This window comes from Grus americana, chromosome 17, assembly GCF_028858705.1.
Source record: "Grus americana isolate bGruAme1 chromosome 17, bGruAme1.mat, whole genome shotgun sequence".
Taxonomy (NCBI): domain Eukaryota; kingdom Metazoa; phylum Chordata; class Aves; order Gruiformes; family Gruidae; genus Grus; species Grus americana.
The window spans coordinates 418,038-442,031 of NC_072868.1; the positions used below are offsets into that span (position 1 = coordinate 418,038).

A 23,994-nucleotide genomic window follows, 5' to 3' on the forward strand; every position below is an offset into this window, starting at 1 on the left:
GTGCCCGGAGCAGGGGCTCTCGCGAGACGCCGGGGCCAGACAAGGCCTCGCGCGCCAGCGCCCGCCGCCTCTCGCGAGACATCACGCCCGGAAGCGGCGGCTCAAACGCTCGCGAGACTCGGCCAGGCAGGCGGGGTTGTCACGCGCTTCCACGCTCTCGTGAGAGCTCGCGCGCCCGCTTGGGGCGCGGCGGAAAGGTCAAAGGTGACGGGTGGGGGCGAACACCACACACACAGGCCCCCCCCCCCCGTTCTCTGCCGGGGCCTTCACCGGGCCCGAAGCCGCGGGTGGCCCGCGGGGCTGTGCGGTACCGCCGGGGCTGTGCGGTACCGCCGGGCGCCATCCCGCGGCCGGAGAGGGCAGCGGCTGCGCCTTGTGCCCGGGAGCCCTGCGCGGGCCCGGGCCTCCGGCCCTTTCTGGCTCGGGAACGGCGTGTGCCGGATCCTTCAGCCCCGGCACCGACCCCTGTCCTGGCCTCTCGCCTTCCAGCAAACCGGTGGCAACTCCTCCGCCGCCCCGTTTGGTCCTGCCGCACGCCCCGGCAGCTGCCCCGGAGCACCCCGCTGCCCTGTGCCGGGCGGGGGTGCGTGCTGTGGGGAGGGTTATTTCCTCCCCTTCTGGAGCACCGCGTAACCATGAGTGAGTTTATCGTCTCTCAGCTCTTGAAGTGCCTATTGCACCGTGCACTGACTGGAATAGCAAGTGCACCCTGTGTAGACGGGCCACTTAACATCTGTGTCCAAGTGTCTACCCACATCTGTTACATCCAATAACTTTACGCTTGCTGTAAAAGCAAACTAATGTGTTTCGTTATGTCCCAGCTGACCCTTGCGCTAGCACTTCCAGCGTAAGCAAGACATCTTGGGTGGCAGCACCCGCTGAGAATCACGACGGGGAGCCCACGCCAGAGGAGGAAAGCCCATTGCCTTCTCCACCCGTGAAGAGAAGTGAACTGCGCACAATGTGCGCAAGTGTCTGCTGGCCCCAGCCCCTGCAGATTGCTGGAGGCTTGAAGCTGAATGGTTTAACTCAGAAAGTAAGGAGTGGTTTGTGAAACAAACCCCACTTGTCTCATTAGCAGTGCCCCGTTTTCCCCTGGGAGCCCACAAAATGGCTCAATTAGATTTAAATTCAGTAATTCTCGGTAAGTTTTGGCCAATTGTTTGGTGTGGTGCAGATAGCATTGAGTGGGTTTCCTGCTGAAGTCAGCATAAGATAAGCAATAGTGGCTGTGGGTTTAGGTTATTTCTTTTTTGCCCTAGGGATCTGAAACAATGTAAAGAGAAGTACTAAACAAACTTTGCCTCCTGAAATGATTATTTTTCTGTTGGATATAGAAATACTTAAACCAATGAAGGTATAAGAACTCAAGCCCATAGATTTATTTCCAAATAAAACCTTCATGTTTTCATGAAATTCCCAGGCAACTGTGTCATTTAGTGTCATTTCTAACAAAGCCCCTGAAATTTTAATAGCCTAAAAAGATCCTGAAGCTCTTGCTGAGTTTCCACATCTTTCTAAGCTAAACTGGTCAACTTCATTGAATTTGGGACATTTAGGAAAAACAAGCTGTTTAAAAATAAAAATAAAAAATAAAGCCTGACTGTAATAGGCCTATTCGAAGTAAATCATTTTTGTGCAGGTTGGTTGGAAAGAAAAGCAATAGTTTTCTCTCAGCCACAACGAGGGTTATTGTGGTTGTTCCTGTAGCACCGCGCCGCCTGCGTTCCCTCACCGCGCTGCCATGCCGCCTTGTCATGGTTTTACCCAGCTGGCAGCTCAGCCCCACGCAGCCGCTTGCTCCCTCCCCCCCAGCGGGATGGGGGAAAGAATCGGAAGAGTGGAAGTGAGAGAACTTGTGGGCTGACATAAAGACAGTTTAATAGGACAAACAAAAAAAGGTAGATAATAATTACAATAATAATATATACAAACCAAGTGATGCACAGCACAATTTCTCACCACCCAGAGCTGATGCTCAGCTAATCCCTGAGCCACGCTGCCTCTCAGCCCACCCCCAGTTCTATACGGAGCATGACCCATATGGTATGGGATATCCCTGTGGGCAGTGGGGTCAGCTCTCCTGGCTGTGTCCCCTCCCAGCTCCCTGGGCACCCCCCGCCGTCTGTTGGAAGGATGAACCCGGCAGACACAGGGCTGGGTACTTACGGACTGGACGGGGGTGGCTAATGAGGGACTGTATAAGCTCCGTGTCCAGCCCTGGTGCTGGCCCTCACGTGTCATGGTGCTGCCCCGGCTGATCGGCCGTGGATGTTCGGCTCTGTGGGGCTGTTGGTGTAGTTGCTACAGCCGTGGCTGGATTCACCTCTGGGGCTGACAGGAAGGCCAGAGGAAGCTCTTAGTAAGATGTTTGCTAACAAAAGTTTTCCCAGCTGATGGCTTGATCCACAGGAGAGACTGGCTTTCGCTGCTGTGGGGAATGCCAGCCATTGCTGGTGATTCTTCATCATCCCTGACTCTGCTACGAGCACCAGGGCATTCACTTAATGGGAGATGCAGAGGGTCTGATGTGGAGGTGGGAGTCGTTTGCGTTACTCCGTGCTGCGGATAGTGGAAGGGATCTCGCAAGATTAACAACTAAAAAGGGGAAGGGAAAAAAAAAAAAAGTAGTAAGCAAAAAGGTTAGCATTTTCCCACACCGGGAGTCGAACCCGGGCCGCCTGGGTGAAAACCAGGAATCCTAACCGCTAGACCATGTGGGACCGCATGTCTGCGTTATCTGCCGCGCCGCCTGCTGCCTGCACCGCCTGCCTGCGCCGCCTGCCTGTGTTCGTGCTGCCCGTGCTGCCCGCGCCGCCTGCCCGCGCTGCCCGCCGGCTCGGGGCCGCCGCGCCGGGGCGTTTCCCCGTGCAGACCTGCCCGAGTGAAGGGAGGAACCCGCGGGACCGGGGCGGTGGGAGCCCTCCCGGGACAGAGCCCCCCCCGGGACAGAGCCCCCCCGGGACAGAGCCGCTCCTGGGACAGAGCCCCCCCCGGGACAGAGCCCCTCCTGGGACAGAGCACCCCCCGGGACAGAGCCCCCCCCCCCCGGGATAGAGCCCCTCCCGGGACAGAGCCCCCCCCCCGGGACAGAGCTCGGGGGCTGTGGGAATACGGACGTGGGCTGCGAGCGAAGGAGTCGGGCTGCCGACACTTCGTCGAGTGACAGGGGAGGTTTTGCACAAAGTGAAGACGACCGATGTGCAAAACCCCGCAAAACGCAGGGTCGTCCTTCCCCAAGTCATTAAAATTCCCTGAGTCAAAGGATGGGGATGGAGGACGGCGAAATGGAAGAAGAAGGAAATGAGCAATGAGAGGATGAATGAACCAATGAATTCCGGCCTAAAAAGGTGCAGAAACCAAGACACAGCCACAAATGCGCTTCTGTGCAGATTCTAGCAATCAAAAAATAAGGTGGAACAACTGGACCGCCCAGTTTTGACTGCGAACCCCCGATCAGAAGGTGGTACAAGGCAGACGCTGCTAGTGGGACATTGCAGTAGCAGGCTGCAGGTTATACAGGAAGAACCGACTAAGCTGTGCTTGTGCAGGAGCGATGCTGGATGCCAAAGAAACCTCGGCATCAATGTGCCTAAACGATTTTAGTCTTCCAACCAGTAACACTGAACCCATATAGTTAGAAAATTCACACCTAAACAGGCAAAGGGGAGTATTAGGACTACTGTAGTGAATGGTCTTCAAAACCAGTGGTGGTGACAGCAATGTATTTAGGAGATCAGAGGGGCTGCTGAGGCAGATAACATCACCATCATAATGAACAGTCTCCAATTACTCCCACATTGAGTGAGTAAATGTCACATCAGCATGTGATGTAGTTGCTACATTTTAGATACCACAAAGGTTTGATTTTTGGAGCAGCTGGTTGGAGAACATCAAAGAAGCAACTGGGTTTAGTGCAGAGATGTGTGAGGGGTTTCATTCAGAACTGTGCTATTAAAAAAGCTATGTATGAGAGTGAATATAATGTATTCAATCTGGTATCATTAAAAGAACAGCAGCAACAAAGAAATTCGTCCCAAAAGAGCTTATTAAAAATGAATAAGCCAAAAGCATAACATGCTTGTAAGAAGCATGGAGACAGCAAAAATGGCTCAGAACAGTTTATATCACCAGGAGAAAAAATACTAAAAATAGGCTTGTATCTTGTATGGCTATAAAACATGGGAAAGCAAGCTATTGAAATATTAAATTGAGAATAAAATACCCTTCAAAATGTGAAGCTGGTGCAGCCCATGTCCGTATGCCAGCAGAGAAGATCCCGAATAGGTTCCAAGGTGTCAAATGGATCTGACGGTAACTGCACAAGGTCGATCTGAGCAGATCCCATTTCCTCGCATGGATCCCAGCTGCAGCCCCTTGCCTGCACCAAGTCACCGTGGTCTGTGCTAAGGACGTGGGGAGGGACTGGCTGCCAGTCAGAGGTCCCTGCTTTTTTGGCAGGTGATTGTAGCCTGTCTCTGTGACATGAGGGGCAATTTGTTCCCCAAGGACTTGGCACCACTGGTGGTGAGATTTGAGCTTCTCCCATGCATCAACCTGCCTGTCCTCAGCTTCTCTTCTAGTCTCAGTGCTGGACAATGCTCCTTCTCCTTCCAGAAGCTCTGGGGAGGTGTCAGTAGACGGAGCAGCAGTGCCAACATATGTACCCCTCCACCTCTGCTTGCCCAGGAATTGTGTATGAGGGAAGGGGGAAAGTCTCCCTTTATTGACCACTCCTGGAGATCAGGACACTGGGGGAGGCAGACCTTTGGCTTCATTTAGACTGACCATGCTCATGCTATAACCATACCTGCCTGTGAAGCTGTTCTCAGGGCCCCGAGTGTGCTAACAAGCCCTTAGAGCTCTGACCAGCCTCACCTGGGGCTTGCACCCCAGCCCTGCCCAGGAGCCCCAATTCAGATCAGCCCTGGGCCCTCAGTCCCCATCTGAGCTGTGTTGGAGATGTGGTGTCTTCAGTGCTCCCACTGATGTGCCTGTGCCCATGGCCGTGCCCAGCCATGGGTCTCTCTGACCCTGACCTGCAGACTGAATGCCTGGCCTGGCCTCAGCTCTGCCTTGTCACTAGGGACCTGCACAGCTGTCACTGGGCTCTGTCTGACCCCGGTCACCATCACTGGCCTGATCCTGACCCCGACTGGCAGACTGACTTCCCAGGCTGACCTCAGACTTGCCTCATTCCCATAAGCTGCCCAAGAGCCTGGGCTCCGGGCTGTCCCACAGGACTGCTCTGGCATGGTGGGGCTGATCAGGGCCTCCTACAGATGTGCTGTCATGGGGGATTACCTGGGGTTTGCATCGGGTGGTCCCCTGAGATGCTGCTCAGGCATAAGCCCAAGTGTTTCCTCTCTCCTCTAACAACAGCCTCGAGAACTGGGCGGAGAGGAACCAAATGAAGTTCAACAAGGGCAAGTGTAGGGTCCTGCACCCAGGGAGGAATAACCCCAGGCACCAGTACAGGGTGGGGGTGACCTGCTGGGAAGCAGCGCTGCAGAGAAGGACCTGGCAGTCCTGGTGGACAAGCAGCTCTCCATGACCAGCAGTGTGCCCTCATGGCCAAGAAGGCCAATGGTGTCCTGGGGTGCATTGAGAAGAGTGTGGCCAGCAGGTCGAAGGAGGTTCTCCTCGCCCTCTGCTCTGCCCTGGTGAGGCCACATCTGGAGTTGTGTGTCCAGTGCTGGGCTCCCCAGTTCAAGACAGACAGGGAACTACTGGACAGAGTCCATTGGAGGGCTGCAAGGATGATGAGGGGCCTGGAGCACCTCTTGTATGAGGAAAGGCTGAGAGAGCTGGGGCTGTTTAGTCTGGAGAAGAGAAGCCTGAGAGGGGATCTGATCAACGCTTATCAATATCTAAAGGGTGGGTGTCTAGAGGAAGGGGCCAGACTCTTCTCAGTGGTGCCCAGTGACAGGACAAGGGGCAACGGGCACAAACTGGAACACGGGAAGTTCCATCTGAACATGAGGAAAAACTTCTTCCCTCTGAGGGTGACCGAGCACTGGGACAGGCTGCCCAGAGAGGTTGTGGAGTCTCCTTCTCTGGAGAGATTCCAAACCCGCCTGGACACGATCCTGTGCGACCTGCTCTGGGTGATCCTGCTTTGGCAGGGGGCTGGACTAGATGATCTCCAGAAGTCCCTTCCAACCCCAACCAGCCTGTGAAGCTGTGATTCTGTGAACAGCTGTTCACAAAGGGCAGCCACAGAGGTATTTGGACAGACATGCATGCTTTCAGGCTGTCAGCATCCAGTCTGTGCGCACAGCATGCAAATTAAAATACAAGAACCTGTTTGTTGAGTTGGTCTGCTTAGCAGATACCCAAGATGTTTAAAAAACTAGCAAAGAACAGCTTTCAAAGTGGTTTGCCTAAAGCTGAATACCTGAATGCTGAGAGGAACCGAGCCTGCCTGACAAAGTCAGCGCAGCCAATGCAACCAGGGACATTTGGCACTGCAACGCTGGCAGCCACAGGTTCAGAAACTGAACTTCTCCCTGCAGTAACATGGTAGAGCAAAGAACTTGCTGCCGTTCCCACTGACTTCAGAAGGAGCACGGCCGGTCCTCAAACCCTTGACTGTATGAGAAAGGATAAAAGATAAAGAGTAATAAACCACTTCTTGCACTCATTATAGGACATTTTGTTATCAGCATGTATTAGTAAGCAGGCAGTGTGCAGGCAGAACTCAAGACACTATCTGAGGGCAAGAAGGATTAAGTTTTAAAAAACCAAATCAGTATAATTTCACTGAAAGGATACGGTGAGAAATAACAACCTGCAGATATTTCAGTTGGGGACATCTATAAACACCAAAATGCAGCAGATTTTTTTTGTGATAGTTAACAAGAATAGGAATGTTTGGATGAAGCTGAGAAAACTTAGGCAGATTATAATGCAAAATACCCTGACAGTGTCTTGGAGAGATGTCTGAATGATCGCCCCAGGAGACAACAAGGCCAGAAAGAAATACCCCCAGAAGAGCCTCTGCTCTGGTAAGAAATGGTGGAGGTGACCTTGTGAATCCTCGTCTTTCTTTAACTCTGGAGTCCTGACTGTGGGACTTTCCTTCCAGGTTTCTCACAGAAATGGGGATTCAATTAATTTGTCAAGGCTTGTCAGGAAAAAAACCATCAGACTGCAGGATTAGCTTGAGGAATTACAGGTTCTGTCTGTGGCTAAAAAATAAACTCAGTTCTTGGCAAGTACCCACAACAATATTACATTGTCTGGCACAAACATCAGCCACAGCAGAGCCAGACGGGTCAGGCAGCTCGTGCAGCCCAGCGGGAGAGGGAGCAGGGAGTTGCAGCGAGATGGGACAGCTGTGTCACCACTGCTCACGCTGCTGTGTGGGCGCACGTGGCGGTGCCAGCTCAGTCTCGTGTCATCGGCCTTGGTCACCTGCTGCTCGGCAAGTGTCCTCTGCTCTGGGCAGCTGTCCCCCAGGTCAAGGCAGCTGACGGTGGGACTCGTGTAGCCGACCCACGCATGGTTCCACGGTTTCCAATGCATAATGTCTCCTGCGGAAGAGAGAGCACCATTGCACCAAGCTCGTGTGTTTGGACCAGTCGGTAAATCCTTAGAGGACGTAGGCTGAAAGCAGCAGAACTCTTACAAGACACAAAGAGGTGTGAGAGGCTGTGACAGAGTAAAAGTCCCTTACGCACCTTATTTTGGGGAGTTTTCATCCCACGGGAATTTTGAAGCAAAGCAGGCAAACCTCTGCTGTGGACATTTTCCCGACCTTCATTGCCAGCAGGGTCAGAGTTCAGCTCATAGAAAGTGTCCTGGGAACATGGAGTTCCCTTCCCGTGCCTGCCTAGCTGTGGGACAAGGACTACCCAGGACAGCGGAGTCGATCTTCTGGTTCACAAGGGACATTCCCACCTCCACCTTCCTCCCCGTTCTTCTCTCCTGGCTCTTCTCCTCATCCTCATCCAGTGCTCACCTGATCATCCATCAGGCCAGTTCAGGTTACTAGCCTGGCGAAATACCACTCACTTCTGTTTTGTGCCAGTGCAACAAGCTGACGTGGTTCACCCAGGCTCAGATGAACACCGGAACCCAGACTCAGAGCAGCAGGAGGAGCAGGACTTGATGGACGGGGACCCTTCAGCTCAGTTCAGCCATCTCACCCACTGCACCCTTCTTTCCCCTCTAAGGGCTTGTAATCATTGTATCTGATGCCCTTCCCCTCTTTGCAGCTCCCTTCTAAAAAGGTAGGGCTCTCCTTTGCTGTGGGGAGCAGTAACCCCTGCGAGAGCTCATCCTGTAGCTTTGCCAGCAGCCAGGGAGCCACGGTAGCAGGGAAGATGGCAGAAACCTCTCCTGTATGTTTTTAGTCACAATCTGTTTAGAAAGCAGGAGAGGAAACAAAGAGCATTTGCTGCTCCATCTGTTTCCGCGTCCCATGCTGCTAAGGTTGGGTTACAGCCAGCTGCTGCCATTGCCAATTGGTAATGCGATAGCATGACTGCTTACTTTGCAAGGGAGCTAAAGACGGTAAGATGGAAAAAATTGGGACAGGATGATTTTTAAAAAGCCCCATTGCAGAACATCTGGCTTGTTATATAAATTTACATCATGCCCACTATAAAAAAACCTTGCTGATTGCTGCTTAAAACTATGCATCTTTACAAATGGCCAAATATCTCCAGCTAGCTCTTTCAAAAGGACAGTCCTGGGCTATTTGATATCTTCAGTCAGCTTCAAAACACAGACAGGGTTAATTAAGAACAGAGATGTTTTTTCTTTGCCTCATACATGCTAAGACCATTTGTTGGTGAGGAGTCTCACAGCGCGCAATCCAGAGAACTTCAGCCAGCAACTCCTGCATCCGGGTCAGCCCGGTCCCGTTCAATAAGGTATTTGAGACATTTGATACAGGATGTCTGTGCTCGGAAATAACGGAGAATTCACCACATCTGGCTGCCCAGCTCGAACCTCAAGCCCCTTGCCACAGAATTACAGATGCGCTGACTGGGAGGGACCTTTGGAGGGCATTGGGCCAAGCTCTTGCTTGAAGCGAGACCATCACTAACACTAGATCAGCTCAACCATGGCTTTGCATAGCCAAACCTGGAAAATCTCCAAGGACAGAGAACCCATCACCCATGTGAGAGAACTGCACCCCCTGGTCAACCCAGCACTTTATCTTCTTTCCTCTTGCAACAAAGAGCTGCCTACAGTGAGAAATCTTGCCCACACATAGACACTCACAGTAGTAACTTGGTAGCAGTTTGAGCTATTTAACATATGGCTTCCACAGTACAGAACATCTTCTGGTATTATTGGCTCCTTCAGTACAAGAGTGCACCGAGCTGCTCCTGCTCCTGCTCCCAGCCATGGTGGCTCATGGTGCTGGGGGCAGCAGGAGGTGACAGGCGAGCTAGAGACAAGGTGACAGCATGGCAGTGCCATACTCACCATGCAAGAGGAGCAGAGCAGCTTCGGTGATGGTAACCAGGGTCAGCCACAGTCTAGTGACTGCTGACAAGTCCATGGTGACAAGGCAGGTTCCAGGTAAAGGCAGTTGGTGGGTCGGGGTCAGCAAGGTGCCAGGCCTGGCACAAGCTTCACTGGAACGTAGATCAGGTGGGGCCGAGGGTGAGGACCTGTGAGGGGTGAGGACCAATTCCTGAGCGGAGCAGGGAGCCCCGATGAAGCATCTCTCAGCTCATCCTCCCACTGTCGCTGGTTCCCTGACAGCTGATCCAAGGTTGCAGCTGCACTGGGTCGTAAGCCCAGACACCCACACCTTGCCAAGCATTTTAGGTGCCTACTCCCAGTCTCTCCTCAACACAGGGTTTGTTCACAACTGACTGGAGCTGTTACTCCCCCCTTGCTGTGTATGGAGACACTTTCTGTGGGGCTGGGGCTGGGCTGGGCTGGTTGCAAGCTGTGCAGTCCAGTTTGTTAGCAGAGGCAGAGCAAGGGCCGTGCCCACTGGCCCAAACCTCTGGGCAACGTGCTGGCTGCGCTCACAGCTGTAGCACATCTGCCTGGGCATTGCGCCATCTCCCCATCCCAGTACATGCAGGCAGGGCAGCAGCAGCGCAATTCCGAGATTTTCTTACCTTTAGCATCACCAGTTCTTCCACACCCAGAGATGAGGAAGACCCCTCATGCAGGGTCGTCTACCTGCCGTGTCCTGACGTAGAGTGTGTGCACAAGTACGAACGTCCACCAGCCGAGCAGCATCATGAAAGGGGGGTGGGTGTATGACACCGGGTACAGTTTCTTCCACCTGGAAGCAACATCTGAAGAAACATTCAAACATGATCTCAGGAAGCTGGCTCCTTTCGCAGTTCTTCAGTGACAGTTGTAGGAAATATCCTCCGGCCAAGAACAGGCAGCAAGGGGATACTTTGGCCTGGAAACATTGATCATACATCTCTTAATTCATCTTACAGTGATCTGGTGTTCACAGCCTCACAATTCATGAAGGCTGTTTCTTCTTGTAGGCAGTGTGGTTTTTTTATTAGCAAAAGAGCCAGGGTTTATAGTTCTCAGAGACACTGCAATGTCTTTGCCATGCTCTCAGAGACTGTTCAGACACTTCATATTCACCTCCTGCTGCCATCTTTGGTGTATTGATGGCAGGCACCATGACTGGTGGGCTTGATCTCCTGTGTATGTGCCACACAGTGACCTACTTGTATCTCTGGAGGAGGACCTCCTTGTGTTATTGTACCAGGTACCACTAGTAGATGTTTTCCTGAGCCCGGGACTGCCTGAGCTGTGAAAGCCTCTGAAAAAGTCTCTGCAGTGGTCCCACAGAATAAGCTTTTCCCTTAGCTGCTTATCTATTCCTCTCCGGGATTTCTCTCCCCCTCCCTGAGTCACTGGTGTCAACACAGCTCATGTCCTCCAACGCTCCCTGGCTCTCCTGAAGAAGTGGACCCTGGTCTGGCAGATTTGCACATGTGTGCAAGTCACAGCCTCACAACCATCTATCGTCCCTGGTAGCTGAACCCCCTTTCACCCGGCTTTCCTCCTCCAGCAGCGGGGACCTCTGGTCCCAAGAGTGTCCTCAGTGCCAGCGGGTATGTGACCATCCTCTGGTACGGAGGTTCTGCCTTCATGGTGGTTTCCTTGCTCTTCATTTTGATGTCCACCTGCTGCATGACTCTGTGCAAGGCAGCACAGGGCTGCTAGCCCATGAGTAGGACTGACTACTCATGAGATGTCACCTGGGTCCTTGAGAGCTTCCAGCTCGCCTGCTTTGCCTCAAGAGAGACAGGATCTCTTAGTGTGCTATGTGCAGAATCACGTTCCAAGAGTTTTAGCTGCAGCAGCTAACCCATGAAGTTACAGGTTCTCCAGCAAGCCTGCCGAGGTGTCACTTGAAAACAGCCTACACATTATCATCAAACCCTGAATATGCAAAATAAAATGAGAACATCACAGAAAAGAAGAATGCTTGTCTGGTTCCTCCTGCAGCCAACTTCCCGTGTGCTGCATTGGGTCACTCATTTTGGGGGGCCCTGAAGCTGGGGCTCCTGCAACCTCCCATCTCCCCAGCTTCTATTTTCAGTCTGTCCAAAGGCACTTGCTAGCACAGCAGTGTCCATCAGGCTGTAAGGTTTTTGTACACCAAGTTTGTATCTACAAGAGCCCTTGAACAGAGACCGTCAGGCTGCTATAAGCATTTTCCCAGTATCGCTGTTTCCCGCAGAGGACAGATATAGCCTTTATTGGCAAAGGTGAACAATATCTGCATCTCCACAAGGAAAGCTGCCAAATTAACCATGTTAGAGCTACACCAGCAAACTTTTGTTTCCAACACAGACCTGGTTTAACTCTTCCTTTCCTTCCCTGCTAGCCTACGCCTCAGTCCCTGAGCCCTGTAGCCCCACAAAACTCAGCCTCCCCTGCCCACTCTCCCGCAGCACCACAGGCATCTCCAGCAGCTTTGCAGCCCCGGCGGGGGCCCCGCTCTCTACCGGCCCCCGCTGCACAGACCCCCCTGGTAAGCTCAACGCAGCTGCGTGTCCAGCCAGTGAGCAGAGCGGCCATGATCTCACTGTCTCTCTATTTGTTATTTAAAAGTGCAGTGGGACTTTCACGTGAATGTCTTCAGATTAAGTTACTCTGAATTTCTTCAGTAGTGCCAAAACGCTGTCTGCAAGAGAGCACCACAAGTGTGGTATCACTCTGCGCAGGGACCCCATCCGCTGACTCGCCCGGGGTGATTAATAACCTGAACAGACTCATTTCTGACTGTAGCATAAATTTGCTGCATGGTGCAATACAGGCCAAAAATCACTGTTAGTGGCAAAATCCACCAAGTATCTGCCAAGTCTTGCACCCCCAGTTAGAGGGGTCCGAGGCATCCAGGCAGCTCAACCCCCAGGATTTGCCTCCACATGGGGTTGTTCCTGTTCTGGAGTAACAGGACCCCATATGAAATTTGTTGGGAGCAGTGCCACATTGCAGCAGCTACCGGGCTCTGCTGTGCCACCGTGCCAAGTGACAAACCCTAAACTGGAGGCTGACAGACGCTGATCTAGTGGGGCTGACCTTTAATGCAAGGCCTGTTTATTCAGACCAATGCTGGTTGAGGAGCAGGGCTCTTCCTTTTCTCGAGGCCTCTGAATTGCTGTTCGTACGCTGATGCTTGATCCATGCATGCACAGGGGACACACAGCCTTGTGCAGACTACTATGTGCTCAGGACGCAGACGAACACAGAAAGTCCCCAAAATCTGCCCAGACAAAATTGCCAGGGCAAAAAAGAGGGCACATCTGGGCAAACCCAGATGCATGGCAGCCTTATGCCACCGGCTGGCCCAAGGCTCATCATCCCACCGTGACCTCGCAGGGACAGCTAGGCATCCAGCGTAGATGGAGACATTTTCCTCTCTCAATTCTCCAGGCTGGTTCAAGTCCCACTTGCCCAAGTGCTGTTTTCCATCCCCGCTCTTGGAGGGTGTCAGGAATAGGAGAGAGCAGAGCAGAGCCGTTGAAGAACTGTGGGCGGCAGGGGGGCTGCTGCCTGTTTGGACACCCCCTGCCAGCTCCGGGCGCAGTGGCACGCAGTGTCAGCGACACCCATCACGTGGAAAATTATGCACGGGGGCGGCCGTGACCCAGGAGCGAGCACAGGTGACGTGTGAGACCAGAGTCTCCAGGTGGTCTTGTGCCCCTAAAGCAGGCGTGCGGCCTGCCTGTGCCCCGAGAGCCCCACGCCACCCGTGATGGACGGTTCAGCTCCTGACGCTAACCACGATTTTCCTCACAAACCCGGTCACGACAGCTGACCGTCGCCATTGACCTGCCGCTCGAATAATACTTCAGCTTCCCCAAAACTGAGGACCCGGCTCCGCTTCTCCCCTCCTCGTTTCCCCCCGTCGGGCCGGGCAGGGACAGGACAGGGGCTCCGCGGCGCCAGGGGCTCGGGAGGGCCCCGGAGCGGCCGCCGCCGCCAGGGGCTGCCCTCGGCCCGCGGGCCCCGCCGCTGCCGCCGGCCCCGGGCGCCGCTGCCCGCCCCGCCCCGCCCCGGCCCGGCCCTCCCGGCTCGGCCCGTCCCGGTGCGGCGCGACGGCCCCCAGCAGAGGGACCCGGGGAGCGGCCAGGGGTCCCTGCGGCCGGGCCGGGCCGGGCCGGGCCGCGCCGCGCCGCCCCCCGGGCGGGGCCGGGATCGGGTTTCACATCCTGCCCCGCTCGCGGGCAGAGCGGGTGGCGCGGCCGAGCGGGCCATGGCGGAGAGGTGAGTGTGGCCGCCGCGCACCTGTTGAGGCGGGAGGGAGAGAAGGAGGCACCGCCGCGCCCTCGGGGCCAGCGCGGGGAGCGGGACAGGGCCGGGGCCGGGAGGCGCCTCTGGCCCGGGGGGGGGGCGGGCGCGCCGCGGGGCCCGGCGGGCAGGTGAGGGACGGCCGGGCCGGGCCCTGTGGCGGCGGCAGGGGCCAGGCCGAGCCGAGCGGGCAACTTGTGCGAGGAGCCGCTCCCCGGGTCGCCTCCTGCCTGTGCTGGCCTGACCGCGGGGGAACCTCCCGCGCCCGCCCGGCTCCACCTCATCGGCTCCCCGCAAGGCCCGGGCACGCCGGCTGTTGCCGGACCGGGCTGCTCGCAGTCTCCGAGCCAGGCGAGTGGCCCCGCATTTCACTGACCCAGAGCTGCCCGTCCTGCCTGGGCCCCGGTTCCGGCACGGCGGCAGCATCGCCCTCCCCGGACACTGCGCCGGGCTCAGCCCTCGCGCCTCTGAAGATGAGCGGTTAGTCAGAAGCAGCCTCTGATTTTGTACCTGTTTCAGACCATGCTTGCAGGCTCCAGGGTGGGTTGCACAGGTAGATTGCTCTTGGTTGCTTAAAAAATTAAACACAATTACAAAATGACAATGCTTTTCTGGTCAAGCACAGGAATGGCTGTTGCACTTGGTTTGCTGGAGGGGGGTGACCAGGAGAAGGTTTACTCCTCACTGGGAAGTGGGTAGGGAGCCAGGATCACCTGTTGGCAGTGAAAATGGAGGGCCAGGTAGCCAGGCCAGTTTCCCAGGCTGCATCCTGCTTCTGACAAATGCAGGCGGATTTTATGGCTCCTCTGAATAACCCCATTCAGGAAGAATTCCTCCTGGTCGTTCTGCGCCTTGGTTTGTCGGCCAGAAGTGGTTGAATTAAGTTTGGCTCCACTGGGAGGAAGGTACAGAGCCTGGCAGAAAAGCTGTCCTCCTCGCGACTGATGCCAGTGGCTGTTGAGCTGTTTGCCAGCATTTTTTTCCATCCTAGATGAAAAGCTCGGAACGATTTAACATTCCTGCGAGCGCTGCTCTCCCCAGGGGCACAAGATTTCAGCTGGCTTCTCACATTCTCTTTGTCTGGGGGAGAGGAGGGAGGGCTGTGCTGGCGCTTTGCCCGGTACCTCGGTGATGGTGCAAGGTGTTTGGAATAATTTTTTTTCTCTTGCATTTGAAGTTGTTTTTTTTTTTCTTTTTCTTTTGTTTCTTCTGCATCTTTTCCACCAGAACACAGTTTGACTTAGTCTGTAAAAAGGAACATCTTGGGAAGGGATAGCAAATCCCCTTGAGAGTGGATGTAGAATACCAGAATTCATCCAGAGCAAAGTGATTAGCACAGCACCACATTCTCGTCTGCCAGCAGCAGCAACTCATAGCGGCTGCTTCTGCCTCCTGCTTGTGACAGCAAAGGGCACTCAGCGCTTGGGGATTGGGGTTGCAGGTTGCTCGCTTTGGTAAATAAATTGGAAAACCTGACAAAGCCGTGTAGATTTGGGGCTATTATTCCGCTAGCCAGTGCAGAGGAGTGCAGTGCTCCTTGTGCTGGTTTTCAGCATCGTTTTTCCGGCGTATCCCTGCTGACTGTCTCTTTGGTGCTTTTTGAGTTCGGTGTTTGCTGGGTTGATGAGATGGCTCTTTCCTGTCAGTTGGATGGAGGCTATTTGGAGTGATGCTGAGATCACAGCGGATTACAGGAATGCAGATTTTGAAGACAGGTTTTTGGTCGGATAGTTCACATGCCTTCTGTATTCACAACAGGTTTGCTTAGCTGAAACAGATGTCTTGGCCTTAGCTGGGAGCACATAAGCTACAGTGAGATCTAAGTGTACTGGCCTGGTGCATTTTGTAACCGAGAGAATTTTATGGTTGTCCTTGTGATGCAAAAGGCTGCTTTCAGCCTGACGGTACTGGATCTGCAGCTGAAAACCTCATGAGAGACTTGCACGTTTAACGTGCCAACAAGACATGCAGAATCTGGTTTGCTGAATGCTGCCCGGCTTTAGGGGCACAAAAGGCAAATGCCTCCTGTTCAACTGATTTACTTGATCTCTAGAAAGATGTAATGTGCCGTGGTGCAAAGATGAGGAGGGACTGAGACTCCTGTAGCGAACTGCCTAATGGGTAAGAAAATGTTGCAGATTTCAATGTGTTTGTGTCTGATCTTTGAGGCATTTTTTTAATCAATCTTGCTGTTCTTTTGGGGTTGGCTTCATTGGATGGGGGCAACTGCCTGGTGGCACCCAAGTCCAGTTTTGTAACTGTTTGTTGGTTCCCTCCCCCCGCCCCCCATGGAGGAAGAACTATTATCATTATTGAGGGACTGTGGGAAGGACTGTAAGATCTGAATCAGCTTTAATGGAATCGCTTCTGTAATTAAAGATAACGAAGCATAAACTACCATTGGAGTCTGGCTTTTTTGGCCTATGAGGCTGGTTTGGTTTTTTTCCCCTGGCAGTGCAGTTTAATAAATACTCGTGTTCATGAACCCTTTCTTTGAAGTTGCAAAAGAATGTGTTACGCCTGTATTTCTTGACAGATAAATGCATTAGTAAGAATACTACTTGGTTGCCATTTTACCTATGGAGAAGAAAGCTTTTCAGTTGGGACTTGCTGTTTTAGCAGCGTGTTTTTGGCTGTTTGAATTAAACAACTTGATGTGAGCAGCAGGAGAGCCTGTGCCAGGAGTACTGGGGATTGCTGAAGCTGTTAGCTGGCTGGAAGGACTGGGGGTGTCACTGAGTGCACTTGTGCAGTGGGAAACCTACTAGTCTGGCTGGCCATTTTAATTCAATGAATACAAAATATAAGGGACTCGTATGCTTTATGCTCTGATTACGATGAAGACTCTCAGTTTTGTTATCGAATCTCACTGTCTTGATTATGTGTTTGTTGCATAAAGTTAATTCAGATTAATTCAGGCTTTAATTTGTCTTTGCCTGAATACCAGCTTCTGTGTTTTTTCAGAAGCTTTAATTTAGGAATGAGTGAAAACTTCCACATTTCATCAGCCTGCCCTGAGGCTGCTGACAGACTCCTTGTGTCTGAACTCAGCTGTGGCTTTGTAGCAAAGGGGTCTTCTGGTTTTGGCAGGGCATCTGAACCTCCACTGTTACCCAGTGCAGAGCTCTCCTCATCCTCTGAACTGGGTCCTTGTGCCCTGTTCTGGTTTTACCCTCTTCTTAATTGGCTTAAATAGGACCAGGAATAAACGTCCTCTCTGTAGCAGCTGTGACCGCAGGACAAGCTTCTGCTCCCAGCAGGTTGTCCCGCTCTCATCTCCTGGGTGAGCCTACTCCTGGGTGAGCACAGTGGTAACTCGCTTCACAGCGAGTGAGCTGGGGTAGCGAAGGTCTCTGTTAGCTCTCCGACATCAGTGGAGATAACCTCTCCCACCTGCGCTTATCGGCAGCCCGATCCCTGCCACGGACTCCTGGTGTCAACCCCTCTCCTCTGAACGTGCTGCTGGAGCTATCAGTGAGCTTGCCAGGGCTGTTTCCTTGGGATGAAACAGTTTAGGGGTGAAAGACTGTCTAGCAGTAAGTGAAACCAGGAGTGTGTATTCGCTCCAGTAGCTCTGCTGGCAGAGGCAGAAGAGGGGTGATAAGCTGTGGAGGACAAAGGTAGTCATCTTGTCCACCATTCCTGCCATACTCTTTTTAAGCTGCTCCTGTCAGCAGGCCCAGCATGGCCTGGAGCTAGCTCCTGAGGTGAAGTTGTGCCTTCAGTTATGGTGTTAGACTCTGCACATAAAGCTTGGTCCTTGGCAAACACCTCCGGATACACCAGAGTCTTCTGATGGAAGCTAATGAGAAGTTCAAAGGAAAGAAGGAGTGTTTCCTCCTTCCCTGTGGTCTCCTTTCCCAGTGTTTCCGTTCCTGTCGTACTACCCAAATGGCTTTCTTGGTGGATGATGCAATTAGGAGGAGATGCTTGCAAGCTTTCGGCAAATAAATACGTCAGAATTTTAAATGCTCTGTTTAGGCTCCATCACTCCTTCCCAAGTGGAGCGCAATTATTTGTGCCTTGTTGTGACATGTATACGCTCGTGTTTCTTTAAAAAGCCCTCTGGGCAGATTTGAATAGTTAGTGAAGTGCCTCTTGTTTCTAATAAAAATAAATTCCAGAGTAGACACTGGGATTTGGTTTTAGCTGGATTCACTGAGGGTTTCTGAGCTCTGCCGTCATTACTTACACATTTGATGTTAATTCCTGCCTTTGTCAAGGTGCACAGAAAGGCGGCTCCCTTGTAGGAGAGACAGCTTTAATGATCAAACAATGTCTTGCGCTTTTTAGTGGCTCAGTCATGAGTGTCCACTGAAGCAAGCTGTCTGATTGGTTTTATACTTTCCATGGGGAAGAGTAGTCTTCTGCTTTGGGCAATTTCTTAAAGGAGTCAGTTTTTGGAGTGGCAGGAAAGTATTAACTCAGGCAACAGACATGAGGTCCATCTGGCTCATACATCTGGAACGAGACACTGTAGGTCAAGAGAAAATTTTTTTTGCACTTGGTCTTTGTCTCGTGGGAGAATGGAAAAAATACCATTGTTTGGGATATATTCTCTCATCCTAATTACTGTTCCAAGTGTTTGAGGTTACTGATGTAAGGAATAAGTGTTTTATATTTCCAGTTGAATATTGACCAGCAAATTCCAGTGTAGCTGGTGTCAACCATCTACACTCCAGATCCTCTCCCAAGCTTTTTTCTTTGTGTGTTTTCAGCTGCCATTTTTCGGTTGTGCAATGCACAGAGCCAGAAGAGGTTTGGGATGCTTGTAATGAGGATGCTGAAGATCCAGATTGCTTGTTTGCAGCGAAGCATGGGAGATGGAAAGGACTCCATGATCCCCAGGAACAGTGTTGGTTCAGCTTGTGTAGCAGCTTGAGCAGTCAGGGTGTGTCTGGCCTCCTGCAGTTATGTGCGTCGGGTGAAAAGAACGGACTCAGGTTGGACAATATCAAATTTAGATAATTCCTCCTGGAAAAAAAAAAAAACCACCAAGTTGAAAGACCAAAGCACTGGAGATGCTGAGATATTTTTTTCTCTTTTCAGGCTCTTTTGTCTATTTGGACTTAATGTCTTGTATGAAATTCTGCTAAGGGCTTTATGCTGCGGAGTGCTGGGGAACTTCTAAAATAGAAAGATCTGAATAAAATTATTCATTGGCATCCTCGTCAGCCACCAGAGGCAAATAGAAAGCTGGCTCTACATAGAGGATGTATTTTCTTACCCCTCTTGTGTTCTGCTTATGCCCAGCTCCCCAAGCTAAGCTCTCGCTGCACTTTGCCTTCCTCGATGGCAAACGCTCTGACATGAGATGAAACAAAGATGAGAGCGAGCGCCCTGTGCGTTCCTCTTTCAGCCTGGAGCAGAGCAGCCCTGGGCCCCTCTAAGCCGACCTTTTTCTTGGCCACAGGGTTTATGATCTACCAAAAACAAACAAGCCAAGCAGAGGGAGGAAAAAAAAACCCTAAACCTGTGCTGGGCTCATTTGTGTGTGTAACTTGGCAGATGTGGGGACACTGCCATAGGGCACGCTGCTTTGGCAGATGGGGCTGTTTCCTACCTGGGCAAACAAGGTTGCTGCTTTCTGGCTGGAAACCCATTAGAAAGGCAGAAAAGACTCAGTGTAGTGGGATTTTGTGTCGTATTGGACGTCATGAACTGCTGGCCCGGGGCCCAGGTGCGCTGTAGCAGGGATAACTTCTTTGTTCTGTAGATCTGTTTTTTCTGTTTGGTTTTGCTTGTGTTTATTTTTTTCCCCAGAAGAATGACAAAGAGGCTTACTGTCTCCATCACCAGTGATACCAAGAAAAGCCCTGCACAATGCTGCCCGACGAGGTGGGACTGAGCTCAGCAAATCCCCTTTAACCACATGGAGTTCAGCTGTCTTGGTTTTTTGACTCGGAGGCAGTGCAGTGCCTTGCGTGTGGGTGTTCATGTGAAGCAGCAGCCAGGGCTCGGTTTAGGAGAAGGGTGAATTGGTGTAAAAAATTTTCAGTAACAAAGTGAAGACAGAGAAAAAGTTATCATAGGAGACTTTATAGCCAAATAAATACAGACCCAGGGGATGCAATGGGTGAGCAGTGCTGTGTAGCGTTGCCTGGAAAGATGTCTCTCCAGAGGCGGTGGCCAGACTGAGCAGTGGATATTGGCTGCAGGTTTTGGTGCCTCTGTGCTGGCTGCCAGGCCCTTGGGGTGGCTGGCTTGGTTTTATTGTTGGGACCCCGACCTGCTCCAGCCAACTGGTCCCGGCCCCCCGAGCTGCCTGGTCCTCATCCCCCTGCTAATCTGCTTGCGCAGTCATGCTCCCCCCATGCAGCCTTATCTACTCTGGCTTGTCCCCCACGTGCTTTTGGTGCTGTGTGGGAAATGGCAGTTGTGGGGCTGTTTCCAGACATGGAGTGAGCTGCAGGTGGTCACACTCCGTAATCCAGGCTCTGAGACTCCCTTATATGCATTTGAACAGTAACTCAAGGTCCAGCTGTTAGTTTCAACACATTCAGTGTGTTGTAAAACTGTAAATGCCATATTTGGTTCCCTTCTGGTTTGGTGACTGTTTCTTCCTCATGTATGTTGTAGTTCTTTGATAGTCCTTTGGTAGCTACAAATATCCAGCTGTGTATCAGCCACACTGTCTAGCTCTTTTTTGCTCCCTAGATACAGTAATTAGATTTGGGATTTTATTAGGCCTTCCAAGCATTGCTCTAAGCTATGGTGAGAGGAGAATCTCCAATTGTTTTACGAATTCTTGGTGATGAATCAACATCAAGTGAAGCAAAGAGATGGCGACAGGGCTGTGAGCTGAGATGCAGAGCCTGGAGTGCGGCCAGCATGAGCAGCACTTTATGTATGCCTAAGGACAGATGCTAAGCACGATGTAATATGGAGGTGCATTTTCTTAACACTTTATACCATTGTAATGCAATGGATAGTCTGGCTGGGATGTGGCTGAGTTGCATTTCGTCGGTACGGTAAAATGAGTATGAAGCAAGTAGCGTTGGGGCTTGGAGGGCGGCTTTGTGCTTGGGTCGGTGCTGGCCCTTGGGCTCTCAGCTGCAGTGCTCCATTAGAGCACAAGTGGCAAAAGAGTTGCAAGAGTTTTGGCTTGGAAACTCCTTAGAAAGCTTGCCCCTGAAATAAGATACTTCAATTTTCATGAAATTAGTTTTAAAATCACTGAAAATGAGAGTAAAAAGCAAGTGCCGTGGTCCTTTCTCTGCTATGGGTTTAGGAGCTGCTGAGGAAATGCCTGGTGAGTAGGTGGCGGTCTGACAACTCAACCTAAATGCACTGAAGCTGTAATTTGAAATTAGTCTTAAAAAAAAAACCCATTTGAGGTTCTGGCAACTGAAGGCTTTTCCAAAGCAGAAGTCTGTTTTCGGTTGCAATAAGCAAGAAATATAAGACAGACAGTGATGATCTTCTGGGGGTGAAGGTGTGCACTGCAACTCTCGTTTCTTCTGGCCCTGGGTCCCGTCACCAGAATGGTTGAGCTCACTAAAGCAAGAGAAAATGGGCTGCTTTCTAGTTAGCAAGCTGAATTAGCTCCACGTGGGATTTGAGGAGTTCCAGTGTCCCGGTGTGATGAGTGCTGGGGATGCACTGTGGGGAAAGAGCATGGGGGGGATGCAGAGGGGCCCCCATCCTTCCAGCAGCAGTAAGTCATTGGATTGACTCTGCTTTCAGTGTGCCATGATGTTATCACCCAATTCCCTCTCTCACAGTCTGTTGGGCCAGCTCTGGACGCTGTGCTGCAAGGGTGACTTTGGGTACGTTGTTGAGACTTTGGCCTTGAATGCCAAAACCCCGCTGCGAGAGAAGGAGGCTGGCAGAGAGCTGCTGCGGCGCAGAGCTCCCTTTGGTGGGGGACGCTTCTTTGGGTTGCTCTTGTTGCTGAAACAAGGAGGGCTAGATGAGTACAGCAAAGGGGGAGATGTCGGTGACTTCAGCCTCTCCGACTCCCCGTAACTCTTCCCAGCAAGGCGGCTTCTTGGGGTGCGATGGCAGAGTCCCCCACTGGCCACCCAGTGCTGACAGCTGAGCACTTGTGTGCTTAAACTTTATTTGGTCTTGGAGGGATGAAGACCCTTGCTTTTTGTCTCCATTTGGATAAGGAAGACTTCTGCTGAGCTGAGAGCTCTGTCTGTGCGTGGGGGAGGAGAAGCTTTTCAGTAACTCGGCATGTTCGGTGCAAGGTGCGCTTGTTGCGGGGCTAGGGGGAAACTTCATCGTAGGCTACTTTGTCCGCCCCACTGTCTCTGGAGCACAAAGCAAAGACTGTGGAAAAGGTGGACAGCATGGCGATCACCAAATAGCTCAGTGAAACAGCCCAGAGTTCAGCTCGAAATGTAAAAATGCATGACTTCCAGCGGTTGACATGCACGTTCCTGCCTGGCCTGGATGGCTTGGGTGATGAGCTGTGCTTGGGTCATGTTGATTTTGGGCTGCATCCTGCACCGCAGGCTCTTTGGGGAAGAGCACAGTTTCCTGTTTGAGAGTGTCTGTCTCCTGATACCACGTACCTCTTGTACTCTGGGTGCTGAAATGAGATCCCTGCAGCTGGCCGCAGCGGCTCCATTACTGCCATCCTGGCAGTGCGTGTGGCGGCCGCCCAAAGCGGAGCTCAGCCCCCAGGAATGGCACGCTGTGGGCCCTTGGTGCGGGCAGGGGAGGGCACATGTCTAATCCCTGTTTCCTTGCTCAAACCTCTACTGTTTGCAGCAGTAGCCGTTTCTTGAAGTGAATGTGTGGGGATGGTCAGAGAAAGACAGATTTCTTGTGGGGCTGCCTGCGATGCTCCTTTCTTGCCCTCCATGTCCCAGCCAGAGCTGGGTTAAACCTGGAGTTTCTGTGAACTGCAGAGAGGGCTTCATGGGCTTTACATGAATTAACAGTATTCCCCCTGAAATAACCATTTTGGGGCTGTTACCTGCTGTAGAAACTTGTGCTGCTTTGCCTGTAGGGCTATAGCTGTAAACCCTCCTAATGGTGCGGCTGTTTGCCCTGGGAAAGGCAAATAACATCTGTGAGCATAAACAGTTGTAACGATGAGGTGTGTCTGTCCTAGACCTTGGGCTGCTCTGTAGGTCCTGTGGAAGTGCAGCCTTTTGTTAGGACAGGCGGTACGTGGGCCTGCAGACAAAGAGCAATGGCAGTGCGGCTGCCTGTGAGAATTGGGTGCTGCTGGGAGACACGCAGCCAACCCCGTTCCGGGGTGCAGCCCTGTGGCAGAGCTTTCCATGCTGCTCAAGATGCAGAAGAGTATTGGGCTTCATCTTTCAACTGCGCACCTGCTGAGCTGTGACAGGAGACATCGAGAAGAGTAATGAACAGCTGGGAGATGCAAACCCTTGTTTTTCTTGTGCTTCAGGCAAAAATTGATTGGTGATTTTTTTTTATTTTTTAAATTAAAACCTGTTGCTGATTAAACCTGTTTTGCAGTTTGTTAGCAATTGGGCCCTGCCTTTTGTCTCCGGCAGGACCTTGGCAGGAGCCGTGCGGGCCTTGACCTTGACCGCAGCTCTGTGTGCTCAGCAGTGCCAAAAACAAGGGAGAAGGTTCAGGCTGTGGCTGCTCCCTGGAAGGGAGACACTGCTCTCCTGTGATCTTGGCTGCCCTTCAGTGTGGTCCTGTATTCCTGCAGGAAGGAGAAGCCTTGACCCTTCTGCCTCTCATCTCGTGTGTGCCTCAGGAGGTGCCTTGGTCACATAGCGTGCTTCCAGCTGGAAACCTCTCAGTTTGGGTGTCTGGAAACTGGGAATATGCGGTTACCTGTGAAAACTCAGTACATATGTGCCCAGGAACGGTTGTGATAACACTGAGCCTGTGGTTATGAAGGGCTCTGTACAATTGGTGGCATTAATAAAATTAATGAGACTTATGTCTGCCCTGCCATAGAGCTGGCATTTACTCCTGAGTCTACTAAAAAGCGGCTGGCTGTCGTTGCAGTTGTGTAAGAGCCCTGATATTTGTCTGCCTTGTACAGCGCTCTCCCTCTTCTAAAGAGAAGCTGATAGGACCAGAGGTGATATGGAAGTTATTTGGTGATGACACTGGTGGCTCAGAAGGAATGGATACCTCCACCAGGAAAAGATCAAAGACTTTTTTCTTTTTTTTTTTCTTTTAAAGAAAGACGGAAAACAAAAGGAAATGCGCAGGGAAAAGAAGGCTGGTGGAGTGAGAAGGATGATGATCAAAAAGGGGAAGCTGTATCCATACAAGATGACCAAAAAAAAGTATATATCT

General features: G+C 52.0%; 1 protein-coding gene and 1 non-coding gene across 2 annotated transcripts in view; one reads left to right on the forward strand and one right to left on the reverse strand.

The window, feature by feature from the left end:
* Window positions 1-2,651: 2,651 nt before the first annotated feature.
* On the reverse strand, window positions 2,652-2,723 carry TRNAE-UUC (transfer RNA glutamic acid (anticodon UUC)). Its single transcript has one exon. It is a non-coding gene; the product is annotated as a tRNA-Glu (tRNA).
* A 10,856-nt stretch (window positions 2,724-13,579) lies between these two features.
* The window catches only part of LOC129214204 (rho GTPase-activating protein 39-like), a 55,336-nt gene continuing 44,921 nt past the window's right edge, over window positions 13,580-23,994 (forward strand). Inside the window, exon 1 of the mRNA XM_054845497.1 lies at window positions 13,580-13,725. Within this exon, the coding sequence (XP_054701472.1) occupies window positions 13,715-13,725 (11 nt within the window). The 5' untranslated portion in view covers window positions 13,580-13,714. The remainder of the gene's footprint in view (window positions 13,726-23,994) is intronic.